Source organism: Megalops cyprinoides, chromosome 2, assembly GCF_013368585.1.
Source record: "Megalops cyprinoides isolate fMegCyp1 chromosome 2, fMegCyp1.pri, whole genome shotgun sequence".
In the NCBI taxonomy this organism is placed as follows: Eukaryota; Metazoa; Chordata; class Actinopteri; order Elopiformes; family Megalopidae; genus Megalops; species Megalops cyprinoides.
This window is the reverse complement of record NC_050584.1, coordinates 22,691,508-22,713,780: the sequence shown is the minus strand read 5'-3', so window position 1 is coordinate 22,713,780 and position 22,273 is coordinate 22,691,508. Positions and strand designations below refer to the sequence as shown.

The following is a 22,273-nucleotide window of genomic DNA, read 5'->3' as shown; positions in this document are numbered from 1 at the left end:
AAAACATGAGTAAATGGGAACATTGCATTTCATGCAAAGAAATAAAAAATGGCCTCATTGTATAATGGGCATTACAGTTTGACAAACATCTTTTAATGCAGTCATCAGTGCAGTAATTGCATTTGTAGATACTAAAGGGGAGCTACTGGAACATAAATACCTTTCCAGATACTTATAAAATGGATCCACCTATCCACCTTATACATAATGAAATTACATTACAGTTTCCTTCTATGCTCACACCTTTACATCAATGTTTAAGTGAAGCTCCCTATAGCATCACAAAAATGTGTTCCTACAGTGTCTACTCTGAGTAGATATGGATCCATCAAGTCCCAAAGATTGGAGACAGTCCTTATCTTTCTAATCAGTGATGGACAGCGATGTAATGGTGCAGTCGTGTGCTCTTACACTGGAAATAATATTATGTGTCCTCCCAAAGAACCCCATCAGTATTGTGTATCAACAACCTGGATATCACCAAATCAGACCTCTGTAATTAACCTATGTCCTCTCCATTGAAATAATACTCCAGCTGTTTTTGAAGGACTGAAAAGAAAGCTGCGAAAGGTGCTATACCTGTTTACAGGTGACCTACGTAAACTCACAGGATGGAGTAAGCATCCGTAAGACCGTCATTGTTAACCGGTGCAGGCGCTCTGGGGGGTCACCCAATCTCCTCAGTTACTCGCGACCTCTCACAACGGCGTCTCGCTGTCGGGCCATTTTGTGAGATGATGGGATTTGCTCTGTCACATGAGCATTCAAAGGTTACGTTGTCCGATGCGATTTGGATCAAGGCCCCACAGTGTGCGTCAGGCAGAGCTGGGATGGCAGGTGAACTCGCAGATAGAGGGCACTACAGTGGACGGGCCTGCAAGGGTGGCTCCCTGCTCCAGCCACATGCACGGAGGAACCTCAATATTTACAGCTTACCTATTAACAGCTTACGTATTACAAAATTCCTTCAAGTAACAACTGGGAGTGTGTAATAAAGTGGCATAATCAATGTTCTGTCAGCGCCGTCGTTATCTCTGCTGAGTTCTTCCTCTGTTCCAGTTTATCACATCTACCTATATCAAACAGGCTGACAGAGAGGCAACTTGACATAAGCAGTGCCCTCTCCTGCTGATGTCAGCATTTAAGATGATATGAGAGCTTGTTTGCTGAAGTCCAAAAACTTGATATCATGTATATTTTTTTTTTATTAAAATGTTATGACACAAAAACACATGGCATATCATGGATGGCATATCATATCATTTTGGTGCATCCTGCGGGCAACCCCCCAGCCATGCAGATATTCATGATGTACCACAGGTTTCTGTTCCATAATGCTTTTATAAAATAGATCCATAGCTGGCTGAACTGTAAGCTATTTAGCTGTGTAAGGTAGCTCGTAACAGATACCAAATTTAACAAGTTGTATTAATTTTATTGACTACTTTGGCCTCTCCGCTCACTTTATGTTGCTAATTAAGTAGCTAGATAATGTTAGCCTTAAGTTCATCCAACAACAATTCCGTTTTAGAAAACCAATAGGCACTCAATATGCAATGCAAAGAAATTCAATTTACCCATGGAATAACATGGAATATTGTCAGGGCTGGAATGTAAATGGGCCAGTAGAAGCAATGGGTTAGAACTAACCATGCTATAAAATAAATTTAATAACCATGATCTGATCTCCCCTGAATCTGTTAAACATAGCTTGTATTGATTACTTGTAGTTATTGATTTGTTATATTTTCCCACCACTGGCTATTGGTCATTGGTCATTGGTCCACAAAGCCCTTGGCTGTAGCAAGTAGCGGGTGCCAGCTCACACAGGGAGGGGGCGAGGAGGAATATGAACATTTGCAGGAAATCCTGCCCCTCTCAACTCTGTTTCTCTGAGGGGGCATGGGGGGAGGGGGTATCATTGGCAGTGCCTTCACCAGGTGAATTTCCAAAAACAGGGCTGGAGGGGTAATGGACGTGCCAGGGCAGTAGTCTCACGCTGTGGTACAGGCAAGGGTGCTGGGGGGATGGGGGGGGGGGGGGGGGGGGGGAGGCACTCATCATCCCAAGCAAAACAACTCCCAATTCCCAGGATCCTTTGAACCACGCAGGAAATGGGCGCGCATCACAATTACCCGATCTGACAGTCAAAGGTCTGTTTTTCTTCTCAGGGGTAATTATTGGGCCTGAACTCAAGAGGGGCGCTTCGGCTCCTTCACAATCAAAACATATTGGGATGGCCAAATTTCCTTCGTTCTGTTCAATCAGAATCAACCGGGGGCTCTCTTTCATGTCCCGCCTGCAGAGGGAAGCCAATGATTTGGCCCCGTCTCAAACCAAGAGATTATGTAACTCGGTAGGGGTGCTGCCTTTAGTGAAATGTGGGAAACTTAACCGTGTGCAGTTTAATAATTAGGATAGCTCTGGCCCAACAAAGCGTGGCAAATCGAAGGATTGCAAAACAGTATTTCTAATAATAGTCATAAGTGGACATTGTCTAACTTATGTGAAAAGCCAGCATGGCCATGCCGATTAACAGGTGCCATGTTTGAAATGATAGTAATGGTAGCGTTTTTTTCTTGAGTTTATTGTAATCTCTGGGGGTGTTGTTGCCTGTATTCTGGTTGCCAACATGTGAAACATTGAACATAATCATGTATTATAATCATATATTATACCCCTCATTGAAACTGAGCACATTTTTAATGCGAGTGAAAAAGGTGCTCTTTGGCAGGTGATGAGTGTGCTCTCTGAACTGCAGTGAATTACCTTGGCTTGCCTCACCATGTAAATACCTTCAATGAGAGGCACTAGTTGACGCCAGTTTCAAGTGTTCAGTCATTCCCTGCCAAAAGAGGGATGGGGTCCTCGGTGACCATGGCAGCGAGGAGATGATGCTTTTGAAAACCTGGACAGCCTCCAGCAAATTAGCCTAAGAGTAGCCTTAATCTGAATGCATTACACTGAGGGAGTTTTTCTGGAGTGCAGTTTGGGTACCGATGACTGGGACTGGCAAACAGTATCTTAAAGAAACATACTCCGTCAGTGATGTGGGTAGTAGGTTGATACGGCTTTGTTTGAGTGTGTGTGTGTGTGTGTGTGTGTGTGTGTGTGTGTGTGTGTGTGTGTGTGCGAATGTGTGTTTGTTAGAGCAACTACAAAACAACATGAGTGTAAACAGGGGTTTATTGCTGGAGTAGTGATTTGGCTATCATCGTGTGACACACTGTACACACTGTAAATGCATAGTACAACAGCACAAACACTGACGTTGTTTTCAGCTTTCTTTAAAACTTACGAAGTATTTTAAATGAACTTTGTGGATTAGAGCATTCTTTGGCAGGTCATTGCAATGGGTGCTACATAATTTGATTTTGTTGGTAGATTTATTTGTAATTTAAAACAGATTACAAAAGAGTAGACTTCAGCTCATATTTTGACAAGATAACAACACCCATATGAGCTGCATGCATTCACAGTTATGTTTAGCAGAAGATCTTATCCAAAGGGGCTTACAAGCTAAGGTATTTTAAGTGCATGGAATAAGGCCAGATGTACAGCACTGCATATAGACAAACATGATATTTCGCTAGTACCTTAATTATTTACAGGACGCGATGCGTGAGTGGTATGGACTTTTCCAGTGCGCCCCTCCTTTGACCTTTTGCGAGTGCATTCACTGCCTTAATAAACCACTGTGACATCTCACTGTTTAAAGAATCTCTCGATGCTTTCTTCAGGAGAGGACCAGGTGTTAAGACCATTTTCCCTCGCAATTACCGCTGGTTAAATTCTGATTTAGCTCCGATCCCCCTGTCAAAGAGGGTTAACCTCAAGCTCCTTTGTGTCCCTTGTCCGTGTCAGGTGGGGTCTGGCTAAAACGCTGGCCAGCACGTTCAACGATAAATCTTGGATGCCTGGAATTTTATCCCCGTAATATATTAGCGTCCGAGAAGAAAAAACATGTCACCCTTTATAAACGTTCAAGAATAGGTTTTAATCCAGTTGGATCAAGTCATTAGGAGCTGCCTGACTGCAGGTGCTACATGTTCACTGCAGTTACGCTGGCTGCAGACAGACGGAGCCTCTCCTGGCAGAGTTCTCTTCTTGTCCCATTAACCATTTATCATTAACCATTGCAGCACTATGCAGCTTTATATTATATTATATTATATTATATTAAATTAGTGCTGGTGCTCTTGCTACAAGTACCTGAATCTGGACAGAACTGACTTAAAGAAAAGTAAATATTTTACCATCAGAATACATTTAGGTCCTTTATTGCACAGTTCAGCATAAGGAAAATTTGGTCACTGATGGAGAAATCTATTAAATTCAAATTAGATTATGGATAGAACCCAGCCCAGAAAATGTAAATGAAAACGAACAGTTTTTGAATGCAAATGACAGTTTTTAAAGCAAATAACTTAAAACTAGGAGAGACAGTCTTGAGGGTGCCTTTAAGTGTCCTCCTTTCTCTAGCAACAGAGGCTGAGTTGATTCCAGGATAAATTGTATAAATGCAAATTAGAATTTGGGGAATTAGTATAGGCTTTTAATTAAGAGGATGTAACATATATCTGATCTTTACTTATAGCTTGAGGATATAAACAATGTTTAACCCAGGAAGACATTCATAATGTTAATGAGTTATTGTAATTATAGTATGTTTTAAGACCAGTTTAATTATGCAACATGGGATTCATTTTTTTCTTCTCAATCAGCTACAACTTAAATAACAGTAAAAATGAAGCAGTACTGATCATTTAACCTCATTAAAAAAAAAAGATTTTAAGTAACTCATATTCAATATGAATTCCAGTTTGAAATCTGTGTGGTACATTGTAGAAATGCTGTTTAACCAGTCAATTGGTATTGCAACTGGTTAAATAGCTTTTTGCACGGCTGTTAGCATGACAGCTCACTGGTACAATTGAGCATGTTGCTTTCTACATGGACAAATTTGCATAATAATGAAGAGATATGCCTTGAAAGCTACCTTCTACTTTAAAGCAGGTGTCTACAGAAAACCGTTTCCCTTCACATAAATAAATATCAGCTCAGACCATTGTGGGCTGGCTTCAGATATTCAAAGGCTCATTTCTGTTGTTTCAGTCAAATACCCATCAGAAAACCCTTCATTTCAGCCTCTTTATTACTGTGGCCTCAGCCCCATTTCCAAAAATCACATTCACATGTAAATCTCCCTAACAGGAGGGAAAATGGCTAATGCTACACTTAACTTTGCAGCAAAATTACGGAAAGTGCATTTCTCTACAGATGTGGGTGATGGCTTTATTTGCAGGACAATCAGATCGCAGTCACACGCAATTGAAGCCGATACTCAAAAACCCCTGCTGTTTTGTTGCCATTCTCACCATCTGGATCTGCATGGCTCTAACATTCGCTTGTCTTGATAATGCTCATTGTGCAGTGTTGACTTCACAGGGAAGTGTGGGTTTTTTGTTGCTTTACCATGGCCCACAGTTCTGTTGGAAGGTTCGTTTGTAGTCTAAAGGCAGTGTAAGATATCTATCTGATACAATCTGACACAGGGAGGACAATCGTTGCCCTGATGGCTGGGCACAGATACTGTGACGACTCTCTGTTGTAGCGGGGCAATCCACAACAGCAGTTGTTTGATTCCATTATGGTAGTTCTCCCAGCTTCTTCAAATCTGACTGTGTGCTGAGGTACAAGTGACTGGGTAATGGATGTACAGAGCTGCTAGCACTCCAGCTCTAAGGAGCTTTTAGGAGCCTTTCCTGCATTTTCATAGGATTGCGCTCTCAGCCTTTGTTATTTGCAGAGCCTCCATCTTTTTTTTTTTTTGCTCATTGGCTTCATTATCAACTCTGCCACACTGTCTAATGTTTTAATTCACTTTAGATTAATGTGATGCAAGTAAAATAATCACACATTTGGAGAAGCACTCAAAAGCTGATCATTTTCTCCATAAGGACTTTGTAATGGGGAAGTCATATCCACATATTAATGATGCACTACTCCAACCAGTGCTACACACATCTGACAGTTGATACAGTGTTTACTGGTGTATGTTCCAATATCCTATTGGTAATTGAGATGAATGATTCCAAAATAAGTTAGCTGTCTTAAAAACCTAAGTGTGTTCAGTGCTGTGTATGAACTCAATGAGCGCCAGTAATCTCAATAGTCTAATTTTAATATTTGCTGCAGATTTATAGACATGCAAGGGGGGATACAGCCACATCCTAAGCTTGTTTACATTCTCATGCCAGTAGTGCATAATAGTGATTTACACCCACAGACAAACAGTGGTTTACGTCCTGCGCTTTCTGTGAGGGCAGCTGCATGCGCTGAAGGAGAGACCTTATTACAGAGCTCAGTAAATCAGGATAGAAGAAGACAGAGCACATTTGGTGCGGAGAGATAGAGTTCGTCTTCAAAAGTAAAAATAACCACACACAGTGTTGTCTGTGGTACGTGTGTCTTATCACACAGGCCTTCGTGATTTACTGGCATTGGCTTATGTTTAGCATTACAGTGGAATGTTTTATAAGTCTGTCACAGCTCTAAGTATTGTAACATGCAAAGAAGAAACTGTACTGTTTACTACACTGATATCATTCTTAGGGCCTTGTCACAAAAAATGTAATGGTCCTGTCAGTTGGCAGTTCTGTGTTTTTACCACTGACTACAATGTATATCCATCATTTACCTTCTCCAAAAAAACAAGCATGTGGCCCAAGACTGAAGTAATGGAGTCTTACACGCTGTTTTCTACAGTCATCTGTCCTCGTACATAATAAAGCATGATCAAAAAATGTGTGATCTCTCATTTAAATTTCATCCGCTTAAACTCAGCTCAGCAAGCAGCAGTGACAAACCATCCAGCCGTAATACATTAAATAGCCGGTAAATGATGAGAAACGTATTCCTGAAGATTATATGTACTGTTATCTTATTTATGACTGAACGTGTAAGATACAAGTCATGTTCTCTTTATCTCTTTTCAGCCTTCAACCCCAGGACTGCCCTAGATCACAGCCCCAAGGTATGTTACCTCTTTGTTCAGGGCAGAAAGGGAATTTGCTAAATGTTGTTTGTACCTTAACAAGTTTTTCATAGGTAACAAATTCTAAATTGAACTACATTTTCAGATTGATCTGGCTCCTCCATTGGTACCGTGCAAGTATGTTGCCTCATTTAAACAGGGCAGTCAGATGGTACAGGAAAACCTGAATAGTGGTCCATAATGTCACTTAAGCCATCAGAAGTGTCATAAAGTCATAGGTCATAAGTCATAAATCTGTCATGTTTTTGGAATATACATTACTATAAGAGATGTGGAGCTGCATAGTACACTTAAAGCTTTACAGTGTGCTTCCTGTCCATTGCAACTCTAATAAGTGAATGATATTTGCTATGTAATAGGGGATGTATTTTCCACATTCTCTTTCCAGCTCTCCCTCTCTCACACACACATACACACACACACACACACACACACACACATACATATGCATGCATGCATGCACAAACACAGAGACACACACACAGTATGTTTCCCTCTCTCACTTACACATACTCACTTGTTCTTTCTCTAACACTTTCTGTGTCTTTCCATTTCTGTCTTTCTCATATACAAGTTTATTCTTTCAATCTGTCGTACTTTCCCTTTCTCTCCCACACTTCATATCCCCTCCTTTCTCTCTCTCTCTCTGTCTCTCGCACACACACACACACACACGTGCGTGAACACAGACATGCACACATGCAGGCGCACACATTTACACACGATATATTTCCCTGTCACAGACACATACACCCACCCACTCACTCTCTCTCTCTCTCTCTCTCTCTCTCTCTCTCACCCCCCACCCCGTCTCTCCACTTCACTGGTCTGACAAGCAGAGTAGTAGCTGTTGATCTGTCCACTGTTGTTCAACAGTGGCCTTGGGACACAAGCATGAATTTACATAATGATTACATAAGAGGAGACATTTCTTTGTAAATGAAGTTATAATAGAAAGTTGTGATTGTCTCTGTCTTGGTGGAAAACAAACATAAACATTTGTCAGTCCAGGCTCACCCTTTCAGCTACAAGACTAGATGAACACAGAATGTTCTTTTTGTGCAACCAGCCAGGATCACTAGTGAGAACAAGCTGGTCTATTAGTTAAGTTTGCATGAAAACATGCAATTGTGCTCACTTCAGGGGGCCTTGTGCGGACTTCAAGGGGGCATACAGACCTAGCCTTATTCTTGTTCTCAGCTCTGCTTAAGAAAATGATTGCAGTCAGTTATAAGCTGTAGACCCTGGTCATGAATTGACTCCTGCAGTCATTTTCAGTACTAAAAGGTCTTAAATCCTAGTATTTGTGATTGCTTGACCAATGGTCTGGTGCATTCTGGTTTGAAATTAAAAAAATATATAAATGTAAAAAAACTACAGAAGGTGCTGCTTGTAAGAAATGCACACCCCTGTGCTAAGTTAATATACTCAAAGGAACATGTCCCATTTTGAGTGCTTTACACATGCAAATGTTTCATGTTTTGATAATAGGAAAAAAACTCAGATGCAGATAACACCTCCCTCCCTGATAGAGATATGTGTAAATTGAGTGGACATTAGATTGGATATATTGGTTGTTATTGGGTATGTTTGATACTGATAGTGAAAATGAAGGTGTTGACCCTGACAAACCAGTCAGGCCCTCCTTCGACAGGCCATCTTGACCCCCGCTGCCCATGTTGGATATGTACATTCACAACGAGCCCAGTACCCACACTGCACTGTGTCTAATGGTTTTGTGTTTGTATTCATTTCCAGCAGGGAATTCCAGCTCTGTTTGTAGAAAATAATTCCAGTGGGTCAAATCCCCCAGCTTCTAACCGCCATAAAGGAAACCCTGTCCTTACTGATGGAAATCTTAAAGAAGCAAAAGAGCTACAGCAGCTGCAGCAGCGCTTTCCACTGAAGCAGCTCGTTAACCAGGTTCAACCACAAATGACACCAAGAATGCTCGGCCCCCGTTTCCATCATGCCTCCCCTTGGGCAGGTATTCACGAGGAGCAAGAGCGGAGGAAATTGTTTCTCCACAACTTCTGTGAAAAGTACAATAGCAACCACCACTCCAAATTAGACCTCACAGAGATAGTGTCCCGAATCTATGTGGAGGACAAACACAAAATCCTCTACTGCGAGGTGCCTAAGGCAGGCTGCTCGAACTGGAAGCGAACTCTGATGGTGTTAAACGGCCTTGCACTGTCAACAGATGAAATCTCCCACAATGCTGTGCATTATGGGAGGCACCTGAAGAAACTGGACAGCTTCGACTCAGAAAGGATTCGTGAGTACCTCGACAACTTCACGAAGGTTGTTGTGGTCAGAGACCCCATTGAGAGGCTGGTGTCAGCCTTCCGGGACAAGTTCGAGCAGCCAAACCCCTACTACCACCCAGTGTTCGGGCGAGCAATTATCCGGAAATACAGGGAGAACGCCACGCTGGAGGCTCTGAGGTCCGGCTCGGGGGTGACTTTCAGAGAGTTTGTGCGGTACCTGCTGGACGCCGAGCGCCCGGTGGGAATGGACATTCACTGGGAGCCAGTGAACAACCTCTGCTTCCCCTGCCTTATAACTTACGATTTTATCGGCAAATTTGAAACGCTGGAACAGGATGCAAATTATTTCCTCAGACTGGTCGGTGCCCCCAAAGATCTAAAGTTTCCTGCTTTTAAAGACAGACATTCAACCGAAGAAAGAACTACATCCTTAGTTGTTGACCATTACCTTCTGCAGCTGTCCCCCTTAGAAAGACAAAGGGTGTACGACTTCTTTTATCTAGATTATTTCATGTTTAACTATAAAAAGCCATACAGCAATGAAAAAATGCATGATCACAGACAAAACCAAACAGAGACAGAGTGGTTTTATGGTTAAAATTAGCACTGTGTGAAAAAAGAAATGGTTGCATCACCAAAGGTTTATATTTTTTTAGTTTTTTAATGTCTGTAGGATTTATGTTTTCTTTTTTATGAATGTTTTTACTAAGATGATTTCTACTGAAAACTTTTAGAGGTCAGTGGTTTTTTAACTTGAATATGTATGATTGTATGTCAAGTTGTCATAAATCAAAACTCAGACTGAAATGTTATCAAATCACCCTTTACTGCATAGTTCTGCCGTCAGGCAACAAAGACTGTTTTGTCCTCTGCATCCACCCATATATGGAAACAAATTCTGCCGCATGATTATGCTGAATGACAATATGTTTAACGAACCAATGAAATAGCACAGTGACTGTGATGTTATTTGAATCCTCATATCAGAAAGCAAGAAGATGTTGAAAATGCTTGGTTTTCATATGAGATGTACAAGTTGTAATTATTATCTTAGTCAAACAACTCTGGAAAAAAAATATATATTTTCAGCATAGTGAATGTTTTAAACACATTTTAAATTTTATTTCTTGGCCACAGAGTTGATCCAACATGGCAACACGTTGCAATAAGAGTGGATTTCAAATGTGTATGAAACATTGTTTACAGTATTTTACAGCAAAAAGCTATCTGCTGTTAGCAGAATCTCATCTAACATTGAGGACTAGAAGGTAAAGACTATGACACAGGAAACAGGTCTGAGAAACAGTGCTGACAGAGAACATGTAGTACTTGTTTTATTTACTCACCTAGTGGAAATGATATTTGCTTGCTTTTTCTGTCACACTATTTTTTTACAATTTTTTTTTTTTTTTTGAGCTACATTTATGTCATGCAATATTTTTAAATGGAACATATCATCACCTATGTTCATATTTTTTTTGTGTGTGTGGGTGTAAATGTATCATTATTTTTGTCACTTATGATTATCTGTATTTTCTACAGATATTGAGCAGAAAGTTAAATGATAATGTGATGGTGAAACTGAGGATGTACATATGTACAGGAACACTGTGTACAGAAGTTGAGTTGCATGTGATACTCTTGAAATGGATCCATATTTTCTGAAAGCAACTTTTAATTGCATTACAAAATAGTCATAATTGAATATGACTGATACCTGCAATAAATGTTTTATAAGTCTCTGTTTTTCACCAGCACTATAGCAAACAGTTGCCCTGAAGCGATGAACTAGACTTCGAATTTTATGAGTGAAACTGACAAACATTTTCATTCCTTTACTATCAGTAAGCCCTAAATGAGAAGTAAGGAATCGTTTTGGGGATGAAAAGCTAAAAACTTGTACTACGCAATACTGCCAGACTATTCAATATGATGTAAATAAGATGTGTAACACCTGACCAGATGATTTAGAAACTCAAATACAAACAGAATAACAAAAACAATGTATATGTCAGCTGTGACAAGAGACTGAAATCACTTCAAAAATTGTAAGCAAAGATGAAACTGGACACAAACAGATCTCCCCCTGTGGTGCCTCCCTTGATCAGTTTACATCATTAAAATGTGTTTCTGTTTGAATCGTGTTGTTTGTCTCCAGGGTCTTTTGATAATAATTATCTCCCACTTCCACTAAATTACACACAACAGATAATTGTGCCAAAATCTGCTCGACAAAAAATATGTTATGCATATCAGGATAAGGATTGTATCACAGTTTGTCTCAAATTAACTGAATTGAAACTTAAGATATTGAAAATGCATATTTTCAGTATTTTAATGAACAACATTTCATATGAGGAAGGTTAGTGTACAGTGATAATTCCGCATTTTAAGTTTTCGTTCATTTTGACGGTCAAACTCAAGTGGGCTGCGTTCTGGTCAGTGAATCGCATATGATATATTTTAGGAACATAACTATGTGTCTCTTCTTTCCTTTGGAGAACAGTATCTAAAAGTGAGTAAAATCATGGCACTATGGAATTCACTAAGTTTCAGAACAACCTTTGCTGTTATCATGAGATCATCCTTTTGCATTGGCGTTTGGCCTCAGTCGTGAAATTACAAAAGCATCCGCCATATATAGCAATAGTATAGCAATTACCTTTATGTTCCACCTAAATCCTGTCCTACGTTGGCAAGAGAGAGAGAGGCAATCTCAACACCGGTCGTTCCTACTGTGTTAATGCATTCGTTTTGCACTAATTCAGCGCAGAATGAGCCACAAGGCAGACTGACCTGCCGCACGGTCTTCATTCATTGTTCTCCGACATCACGGCCTCACAAGTCTCAGCCATGGACGTTTCAGTAACACGACTCTCAGAGAAGTACCTAGGGTCCACACGGGACTATAAAAGCCCACAGTCGTCCGTGCCTGTGAGGCATGACTGAGCGAGCGGCGTTGGGAAGACTGAGGTGAGCGGGGAAAGGGCCGTGCTGCGCTAGGCAAATTTGTGTACTTTGCTATCGAGCGAATATATGACGTATTCTTTAATCCGTTCAGATCATCTTTCGATGTAGTTTCTAGCGCACGTTTTCACTTCTGCATATCTCTACATGCTTATGCTTATTGACACACCCACTGGGTTGGCAATGGGTAAACGCAAGTAGCCTTATTTATGTTTGCAGGTTTGGTCAATATATTAAATGAAATCTGCAAGTCACGTTTACTGGTACTACAGCTGTGAAATGTATTAGCATTCATGTCATGGAATTTCTCGGCGTTTGAGAGAAATTTAAAAAATGAAACAGCTTTTTGTTTTGTTTTTTTCGAAACCGCTTTTATCAACAAAAAAAATTCTGAAATTGAATGGCATTCAGAGAGTGAAAGCATGACATCACATTATAGCATACTGTTGAAAACATTTTGTTCAAAGCACGGAGGAGTTTCTTTGATTCAGCATTGTTCTCATCTAATCTTGCTCTAATAACCATCCATTGCTTGCAACTTTTTTTTTTTTTTTTTTGCAAAGTGCGGGCAGAGCTGAACAACAGCCTACGATAATGACCGCCTCGGTGCTTCGGTGCCCGGTGCATCGTTTCCTCTGTAACCTTTTTCCCCTTTTGCTGCAGCAGCATAAAGCATAATCGTATAAAAACTTGGCAAACCTACTCCTTACTTTTTAAATTCTGACATCAATCACTGGATTGACTGTTTATTTAAAACCTCGGATTTCCATTCTCATTTTAGTCGAACATATTTCACAGTAAAGTTGTCCTATCAAAATCGACAGCAACTGATATGCCGTGAGTATATTTGGCAATATTTTAAAACATGCCTTGGAGCTTATTGGAATGAGCAGTGAACAGTATATCTTGCGTAAAAGAATCCTAAATAAAGTCATTTCTAATACCAGCGCTACACCTACTCGGTGTAACAGTTGTTCCACATTTCTGCTGGAAAAGAATCGCGCGAAAGTGGCCGATAATTAAGTACACGAAAAAGCCTGAGAGAAGTTTGTCCTTGTTCTGGTTGCCGGTGTTCGATACTTTCTGATATTTCATACTGTCTCCTAGTGTGTTTACGTTCGTTATCTTAGCTTTGCTTGCCACCAATGTTCTAACAAGTGCTGTCTCTGTGTATGTGGTCAAGTGTTCATTGAGCGGAAACCGCACTTGCGGACCCCTCCCTTAGATTTCCCTCTTCATGCGCTCCCGCGGGGAAGATGCGCCTTTACTTGCCTATTAAAGCCCCCTAGGGTCAGTTCAAAACACACTGGTTCATCTTCAGCACAGAGAGCATCGGCTTTCTGTACCTCTCTAGAGCTCTGTAAGACCCTGCCTTCAGCGGCCTCCCCGTAAGTAAAGATGAAACGATGAGCCACTTTAATTAACCATTTCATCCTACTGACTACCCTTTGTCACGAGCTCTGAATGCGTGCATCTGTTATACAGTGCTTGGTAGAAATAGATAGATTCAGATATAGATGGTTAGCTTAGATTGATTTAGCTTCTGATTTAGCTGGATTTAGTTATTTCTGCCAGTTGACTGACAGTTCACAAATTATTCAACCATCACAGATATACGATATGAAGGGAGAGTATGCGCAAGTAATATTGGGGAAAAGCAAACCGTGTGATTGTTTTTGGTAAGTCTGACAATACTTCCAAAAGTACTTTAAAACCAAAATGTATTACTAAAATGTTGTAGTGTCTTACATATGTAGACTCTTTCTAATTGTAGCCTATCCCACGTTTGCTTGTAAAACATGTTAACTTTTTTTTTCAAAATGTGTGTATTGTGATCTTATGTTGCTAAGTATAAACACACAGAGAATATGTAACTGTGCAATGATTTAGTATGCTTGAGGAATAGATGCTCAGTCATTTCAGATGAATAAGATTTATACAAACTTCTAGTTTACAGCCTCTATGAAATACTGTTGAATTAACTTTTAAAGGTCATGCCCTCTCTCCTGTGCAGAATACACCAGAAATAACAGCATGCACATACTTAATCTGAACGTGAGCCTGAGGCAAAAATCATTTGTCATCAGTAGTTCAATAAATGTCTTCAGAGAGACATGCTTTAGTCTGTTGTCTCTGCAAACATAGACAAAACTTTCGATAAAACCGTCGATCCTGTACCTGCTGTGAACAATCTCCTTTCACTTGGAATCATCCACCCATCCCTCTCACAAAGACCTTTGTTCACCAGTTTTTAAAGTCTCCTTTGTTTCTAGTCTGACCCTAATCCCCTCACATTGGTCCACTGTAGTGGCTGAGTACCATGAAATTCCATATGCCAAGTGCCAGCTGCTCAAATGGAAACAATTACCATAAGAATTGGTGATAGGTTGAGCCTTGGCTAAAAAGCAAAATACCAACACTAGAAGACATGTTAACACTAGTGGAGTAATGCATCTGGTCAGAATGTTTTTTACATACTGCGCAGTACATCTTCCTGGCAGATTAAGTGAGAGTAAACAAAACTTAATGTCATGAGTACATACAGTACATCAAGCCCACAGGTGCCGAGGGTACGTGCTGAGCTGAATCCTCCCCTTGTATCTGTTGTGCCTTCACCAGGAGGTGTCTTTCCTCGTGTAACCGTGAATACGTAATGGTGGCATTTAAGGGGATTTGGACGCAGGAGTTCTGGAGGGCGGTCTCCGGGGAGTTCCTGGCGACCCTGATCTTCGTCCTGCTGAGCCTGGGCTCGACGATAAACTGGGCGGCGGGCGAGGAGAAGCCGCCCCCTGCCGACCTGGTGCTGATCTCGCTCTGCTTCGGCCTGAGCATCGCCACCATGGTGCAGTGCTTCGGCCACATCAGCGGCGGCCACATCAACCCCGCTGTGACTGCGGCTATGGTCTGCACCCGCAAGCTCAGCCTGGCCAAAGCCGTCTTCTACCTGGCCGCCCAGTGCATCGGAGCCATCGTCGGAGCTGGAATCCTCTACATGGTTACACCCAGTTCTGTGAGAGGTGGCCTGGGGGTTACCTCGGTAAGCTTCTCGGGGGGGTCTTTAAACAATGGTGTGACGTGACTGCACTAACGTCCAAAAGGTTTCATAGGATCCTTTAAAACTTGGTGTCTCTGGAGCAAATACAAGAGTTGGACTGACCCGAGAAAAGAAATGCTTGGGTCTGATTGGTCGATTCAGGGCTCAGATGGAACAGAATGCCACCCTGCCAACATGATGCCAAGCTTGACTTGTGATCACGTTCTGATGGGGCTCAGATATCAAATTAAAGTAAAGCCTGTTCAAATATTTGGGAGCGTTAGAAAGCAACACAGAAGTATATGAAGTGGTAGTCAGCAGTTGCTGGATTATCTGCGTATTTATTTATTATTTTTTAAAATCATTTATTTGTTTGTTTGCATGTTCATTTGGCAGACGTTCTCACAAGGCTGTCAGGTTGCTGCAGTGATTATGTCTGCATCTCCTTCAGAAGTGCTGTTCCCTCTGGGCTGTGCTAAGATAGGGACTCTGGGTGGGATTCTGTCAGTTTAGTTAGAAGCAGGTGACCAGTGTTCTCCAAGCTGGATATCAAAGCCTCTGCTACTTCTGTACGTTCTGTGAATTGGTGTTGGTGTTGTGATTCACAGCAATATGATCATTGCATTGCTGTTAGATTATTCATTATGTCCTATTATGTCAGTTATATCTCTGCAGTCTGTGGCAGATATATATGTGTGCGTGTGTGCATGATACTCGTGTATTTTAAAAGGATAAAGAAAGACTAATTAAAAAGAATTCTTTTTCCTACGTATGATACAAGCAGTCACACCATGTACGCTGGCCTTCTCATGTTTACCACTGGGGCTGGGCTTGGACAGTAACAGTTCAGCAAATCTTCTGCACATACATCCTTGGTCACTGTAAAAGAGAGATGACTTCTCTTAGTTTTATTGGTTAACTTCCAAGTTAGATTAAGTGTCGTTTGTGCTATATTTTCCGTGTGTATGCATCTCTGTGAATGTGTACCGAAGCTTAATATAGAGGTACAATACAAACAGGACTGTGGAAAGTGGCTTAGGTTTGATTGTTTATATATGCTAATATGTGCGAATATTGTCACTGCCATTTTTCAACAGATCAACTCCAACATCTCCGTCGGCCACAGCCTCGTGGTGGAGCTGTTCATCACCTTCGAGCTGGTCTTCACCGTATTCGCGACCTGTGACCCCAAACGCAGTGATCTCAAGGGTTCAGCTGCCCTGGCCATCGGCTTTGCCGTCTCCATCGGCCACTTGTTCGCTGTAAGTTCTGCAATCATGACATCACTGCTTAAAAACTTGCATCATCACTCATATCAGCTTTCACATCGTGCACCAGCCATGCTGTCTTTTTTTCTACAGTGGAAAAAAAAAACTTATTATCACATGTTATGATTTAAATACCGGGTGCACAGAGTTACTTAAATGTCTCTGCCAGGAAGTCCTATCATGAGTCCATTCATTTTCCATCAGCGGCGCCCTAACTTCCCTTTCCCATGCACTGCCTCAGTTCACCGCCGTGCCAATGATGATGTCATATCCATAGCAACAGCCCCAGTGGAGCGCAGTCCGTTACCCCTGTGATGAGTGGCAGAAAGCTGCAACAGAGAGCGCTGATCTCAGCCACTGCAAGCCAGTGCTGCTCTGGCACTGCGGGTCCCCCCGGCTTTTTCAGTCAGTCTCCACAAACCACTGTAAGATGCATTTGATTTATGGGCGCCCAGTGCTTTTGTGCATTGTCCTTTTTTTTTTTTTTTGCCCGTCTTTCCTGTCTCTCAGCTGACGGGTAAATGATGAGGTGATTCGGCAAAGCCTGGGCAGTGGGGATATGAGGTATAGTTCTGGAGTTCTGTGAGGCTCATGCTTGCTGTCACTCGCCTCTCACACAGATGTGCGGAGAGTAGACGTGCCGAACGTTTCCTAGCAACGGTGAAATAATATGCTTAATGGTACAAATCAGCCTAATTCGGTCGAGGAGGGGTTTTTAAAACCCGGAGTCAGAGCCAGTCATGTGTTACTGTAATTTTCAGCTGAGGTGTCAGGCTACTGCATTACATTAAAGCTTCTTCTCCCTCCTCCACAGAGAAGTTACGATTAAAAGGGGCAGTAGTCTTACTTGGTCAAGTGTCCATTCTCTTGTCTAATATCATTTAAAAAACAGCAAATTCTGCTCTCAATCCATCAACAAAGTCAATCGCCCTTTGTTCCCTTAGATCCCCTATACTGGAGCCAGCATGAACCCAGCTCGCTCTTTCGGACCTGCGGTGGTGACCTGGAACTGGACAAACCACTGGGTAAGACAGAGGCACACACCCACCATCCTTACAATCGAGCTGAAGGGAGATCTGTCTCTGCCTGGCTGGAGGGCAGCATCTGGATTACATATATGTGCCGCAGTGTATACACCGGAGATTCAGTGTGTGTAAAGGGAAACACGGGTGTTGGGGATTGTGTGTTAAAGCCCTGCCCCTGCCGAACTTATGCTGTCATCGGTAGCACTAATGGGGTTTCCATGCCAAGTGAAACTCAAGAAGGTCAGGCCCATATGTCATCTTGGCAGGCCTCAGGGGAGGGCTTGAGGGCCCGCGGGTGTCCAAGTGCACATTCGCTGCACCTCAGCTGCCCCGGCTGTCAAAAATAACTACGTTTTACATTAGCCCCTGATTGGGGATCAGGATGCCCTTGGATTACTTCTGCCAGATCCCTTGAAAATATTAACCTTATTTAAGCTATTGCAGCCCTTCAATACATTTTTGAAGCACTCTTCTTTGCTCACCAACTTTATAAGGAAATAGTTGAGTTAGTGTAACCAGTTTGTGATGAAAAATCCTTCCTATAGATCTGAACGGGACACACTGACCACCTCGTTGTGGAGCTTCCCAGTTATAGATTCCAGTCATATCTTTCTGATGTCACAGCCAGGGCACGGGGGCATTTCCATCCGGGCTGGAATTTGAACACTCCAAGCAACACGTTTTTTGTTGCATAATAATTTAGGCAGGTATTTGACACAAGAATCATAAATATCACTTTGAAAATTGAGGAGCCCAGCATCTTTATAGCTGTCATTTGCCTAAAAAGCTCGTTAGGCCCAGCTAGAACTAGGATTATGTGAACTGATTTGTCTGCCTATCAAAGCTCTGTTCACTGGATGAATATCTTATTAATAATGAATCAGTGTCTGTACTCGTGAGAATCTGCTCACTTCTTGCCAGGGAATCACTGGTACAGTTGAGAGGACAGCATGCACAAATGTCGGCGCACAGCGTTACCTAACGAGTATATTTTGTGTGACAGGTGTTTCATCTTGGCAGCATTAATGGTGTCAGTGTTTGTTCGGTGTCTGTGAGGAGCAGTGTTTGCACAGGAAAAACTGTCTGAGGGCCCTTTGGAGATGTTCGCTGTAGAAAATCCCAGCCTTCTCCGCAGCAGCAACAACAAAAACCTACCACCGATCCCTCCCTGTGGGTCCATCACAAGGCTTTTGCTATTGGAAATGCCTTTGTAGCGAGTGCTCCACATAATTTTACAAAAATATCTCCGAGCTGCTTTTGATGCGCACTTCTCTAGCAAGCCGACATCAAAGTTTCATAAACCGGATTTCATATGTACAAATGTTTTATACATCTGAGAATAAAAAAACAAAAATGAAGAATGGAGCTGGCTAGACAGAGGTGAGAGCTCAAGCTGAGAAAAACAGGGAGGTTACGCGTCAACTCAGGACTCAACAAATGAGGTCAGGTTAGCTCAGGCCTGTAAGGGAATGATTTGGTTTGTGTCTTCCCCCCTCCCCCAGGTGTATTGGGTGGGTCCCATCATGGGTGGGGTCATTGCTGGTGCCCTGTACGAGTACCTCTACTGCCCCGACCCAGATCTGAAGAAGCGATTTGCGGGAGTCTTCGCCAAGGACTCGTACCCCTCAGCCAAGTACAAGGAAGTGGAGGACAACAGGTTTCAGAGGGACGTGGATGAGCTGGTCATCAAGCCGGGCCCCTTCCATGTGCTGGACGTGGAGAGGGCTGAGAAGAAGGACAGGGACCCGTCCAGCGAGGTGCTGTCCTCGGTATGACTAGCAAGAACCACTGGGAAAGGAGACCATCCCGTAACAATCTACCGCTGCTCCGTGTCTGCCCTCAAAGAGACAGACCTCCTGTAGAAGACAAAGCCTTTTCCGCTTTCCCTCCAAAAAGCCAAGATGACCCTGCCTGGCGAAAGACGAAAGAGCCCCATGATTTCAGTTTTGCCACACACAAGCCACTCCAGTAAAAATCATAATCTGTGTATTATCTTTTAGCTACGGTAGCCCTTATCCAGGGCAGCTTGCATGGCTAACATGTTTACTTGTTATCCGTATGTATAGCTATACATTTACAGAAGCAATTCAGGAGAACTACTTTTCCCCAGAGCACCCTACCTGAGAATCGTCCCTTTTGATTAATTGCCCAGTTCTTTAACTGCTGAACCACACTGTCAGCTATAGTAGTTTCAATTATTTTGCAGGGAAGTTGCAGCCACTTTGGGGGTCAGCTATTGTCCATCAGTGAGGCACAGAGTGGTACCATAAGCGTTGACATGATGTCATGTACAGAGGACATGCTGTTAAAATCAGGGTGGTAATATTGTGAGGTCACTCACAGATTTCACATCTGGACAATATGGTAGGAACACACACTGCTTCTTTGGGTCTCTCCTTTCTCAGTGCACTTTTCTCCACTAATTCTTAGAGTGCCCATTTTAGCATGCAATAATATCGATAACCCCTGTTAATTAACCAACTTCAATTTTGCAGTAGAGGTAAAGATATAGTTTCTTATAGTCTATGTTATTTTTTAAGTTATTGATGCTGAACTGTAAACATTGATTGTATTTTTATACCGTGTATTTTCTCATACTTGGAAGGAGTTCGATACCGATTTCTGGTTTAGTTAGGTCTATCAGCCTCACGTTTGCTGGACTGGAGCGTGGAGGCTTGTAAACCCAGATTTTAGCCACACCAATGAGATGTTAAATGGTAATTCCACACCATTAATAACGACCCATATTTGTTCATGTTTCCCTCAGTCTAGAGTGTCTGTAGCTTTGTGACAGCACAACTTATCAGACGACTGTCAGAAACCCTGAGCTAAGACAAACTGATCACAAGGAATGTTGGCCCTAAACTCTGTAACAACCACATAAGAAAGAGCTTCAATCTATTTTTGTTAAAAATGTAAAATAGTTATAATTTTAAATATTATGAAGATTTATCTCTATATTTCATGATGTGTAGTGTTCACAAAGTGTAGTGTTTACCATATGTCTTAACTTTCATTTTATTCTTTTCCAAAGATTTATTTAAACAGAATTACTTGTAAAAACAGATCCACAGGTAAAACAAAAAAGAGAAATTTGCAGTCTGTACAGCGTATGTATGCTGACGTGACACTCATGCTTTAAAAACAATTACAATGACAGTAATCACATTACAGCACCAAATTGCCTGCCACTTTAGCTCCAAATCACTAGGTAACCCTTATTTTAAAAAAGCACATAGTCTTAAAAAATACTCACATTTTCTCATGAATAAAAATGGCTTTGACAAACAGGCCCAAACCTTTTGAAAGTCACATTGGCATTTCCTGTGTTTGGCATTTATTGGCATCTTTGGTTTGGTGTCATGTTTTGTCTTCTTGATTCCATGTATAGTTCAGTTGGATAGTCTGAAACACCAGGTTATGGGTGAGACAGGCAGCGCATCACATCACCCAATATAGTTTGATGTTTGACTGAACTCCTCACATAATTTCATAAGTCCCCCCCCCAAAAAAAAGAATAAGCTATTACATTGCTTCTGGAAAAGAGGAAAACCCTAAAAGACTTTCAGCTGCACTGGCTACTGTTCAGCGGTCACAAGGGGGTTTTTTGACGTTTGTCTTAAAATTCCATTATCACATCTCTTCTTGAGTACAAGGTAATAGACTTTTTTATGTCTCGTTGATCTTGTAATGTAAACTCTCATCGGCTGGACAAACAGTTCATGAATAATAATGGGTGATTTGATGCCTGCTAAATAGATCTTATATTCGAGGCACAACACATTTGTCCATTTTTGAAATTAGGATAATAGTATTGTGCGATTGATTGTAACCACAAAGGATAGAGGTGTTTATTGGCTATTTGTTAGCTGTTTTCATTGTGTAGTGAAGATATTTCCTGCATGATATTCATTAAAATGTCTAAGCTGGATGGAATTCTGAGGCCTTTGCTTACACACTGAAGTGGAAAGTACAAACTTCAAATGCATAGTCATATGACTCTATAAGCACTCAAGTGCAAAATGATGACATACTGTATATAAAGACATTTGCGTTAATGTTTATGAACTATTTTGACAGTTCCCATAGTGGTTGTTTGTGTTAATTATTTATTACATTTCGTGTTGGGGAATTATCCAGGGGAATGGTCCTTTTTGAGGTAACCTTGTTGGAACCATAGTTTAGCACACTGTAATTAGTTCAGTTTTTTTCCCCTGCAAAACCTTGTAATTCCTCCTCAGAAATATTGCAGTGTGTTGAGTTCAGTCCCTCTTGTCAGTGTGTTCTTAATGTCAATAAATGCATTGATTTCATTGACCTAGGAAATGTAGACTCTGCCTGTAGTTCCTTGCAATCATGGGAGTGTGACTTGGGAGTTCTGAACTGCCTAACTGCCTGAGCTTAGGGGCATGATGAAGGCTCGCGCTGACGATGATGATGAATGGTCTTCCCTAACAGTAGATCCTGCGCCTCTGATGCCAGAGAGCAGAAATTACTTTTTTCCCCCTCTCAGGAAGCAGTTTTATGTAATCCCATTCCATCACTGTGAACACAGAAAAGGGTATTTTACTCTGTCATGAAGTTGTGTGATTCTTCAAAATGATGAGTTATTTCCTTTACAAAAAAAAAAAAGAAAATCCGGGTAATTTCAT

General features: G+C 41.6%; 2 protein-coding genes across 5 annotated transcripts in view; both read left to right on the top strand.

Annotated features, from left to right (window-relative positions):
- Nucleotides 1-11,495, top strand: part of LOC118770519 (carbohydrate sulfotransferase 9-like) — a 63,216-nt gene extending 51,721 nt beyond the window's left edge. Inside the window, exons 3-5 of the mRNA XM_036518248.1 lie at nucleotides 6,999-7,036; nucleotides 8,816-9,876; nucleotides 11,486-11,495. Of these exons, the coding sequence (XP_036374141.1) occupies nucleotides 6,999-7,036; nucleotides 8,816-9,876; nucleotides 11,486-11,495 (1,109 nt within the window). The remainder of the gene's footprint in view (nucleotides 1-6,998; nucleotides 7,037-8,815; nucleotides 9,877-11,485) is intronic.
- Nucleotides 11,496-12,280: 785 nt separating this feature from the next.
- On the top strand, nucleotides 12,281-21,885 carry aqp4 (aquaporin 4). 4 transcript variants are annotated; one of them, XM_036521066.1, is made up of 6 exons: nucleotides 12,281-12,300; nucleotides 13,906-13,973; nucleotides 14,914-15,331; nucleotides 16,426-16,590; nucleotides 17,541-17,621; nucleotides 19,124-21,885. In XM_036521066.1, exons 2-6 carry the CDS (start codon nucleotides 13,915-13,917, stop codon nucleotides 19,394-19,396), a joined length of 996 nt encoding a protein of 331 aa, XP_036376959.1. In that variant the 5' UTR covers nucleotides 12,281-12,300; nucleotides 13,906-13,914; the 3' UTR covers nucleotides 19,397-21,885. The 4 variants fall into 4 exon arrangements, with proteins under 4 accessions (XP_036376959.1, XP_036376961.1, XP_036376962.1 ...); XM_036521067.1 differs by lacking the exon at nucleotides 12,281-12,300 and adding an exon at nucleotides 13,610-13,682; XM_036521068.1 differs by lacking the exon at nucleotides 13,906-13,973.
- Nucleotides 21,886-22,273: the final 388 nt, after the last annotated feature.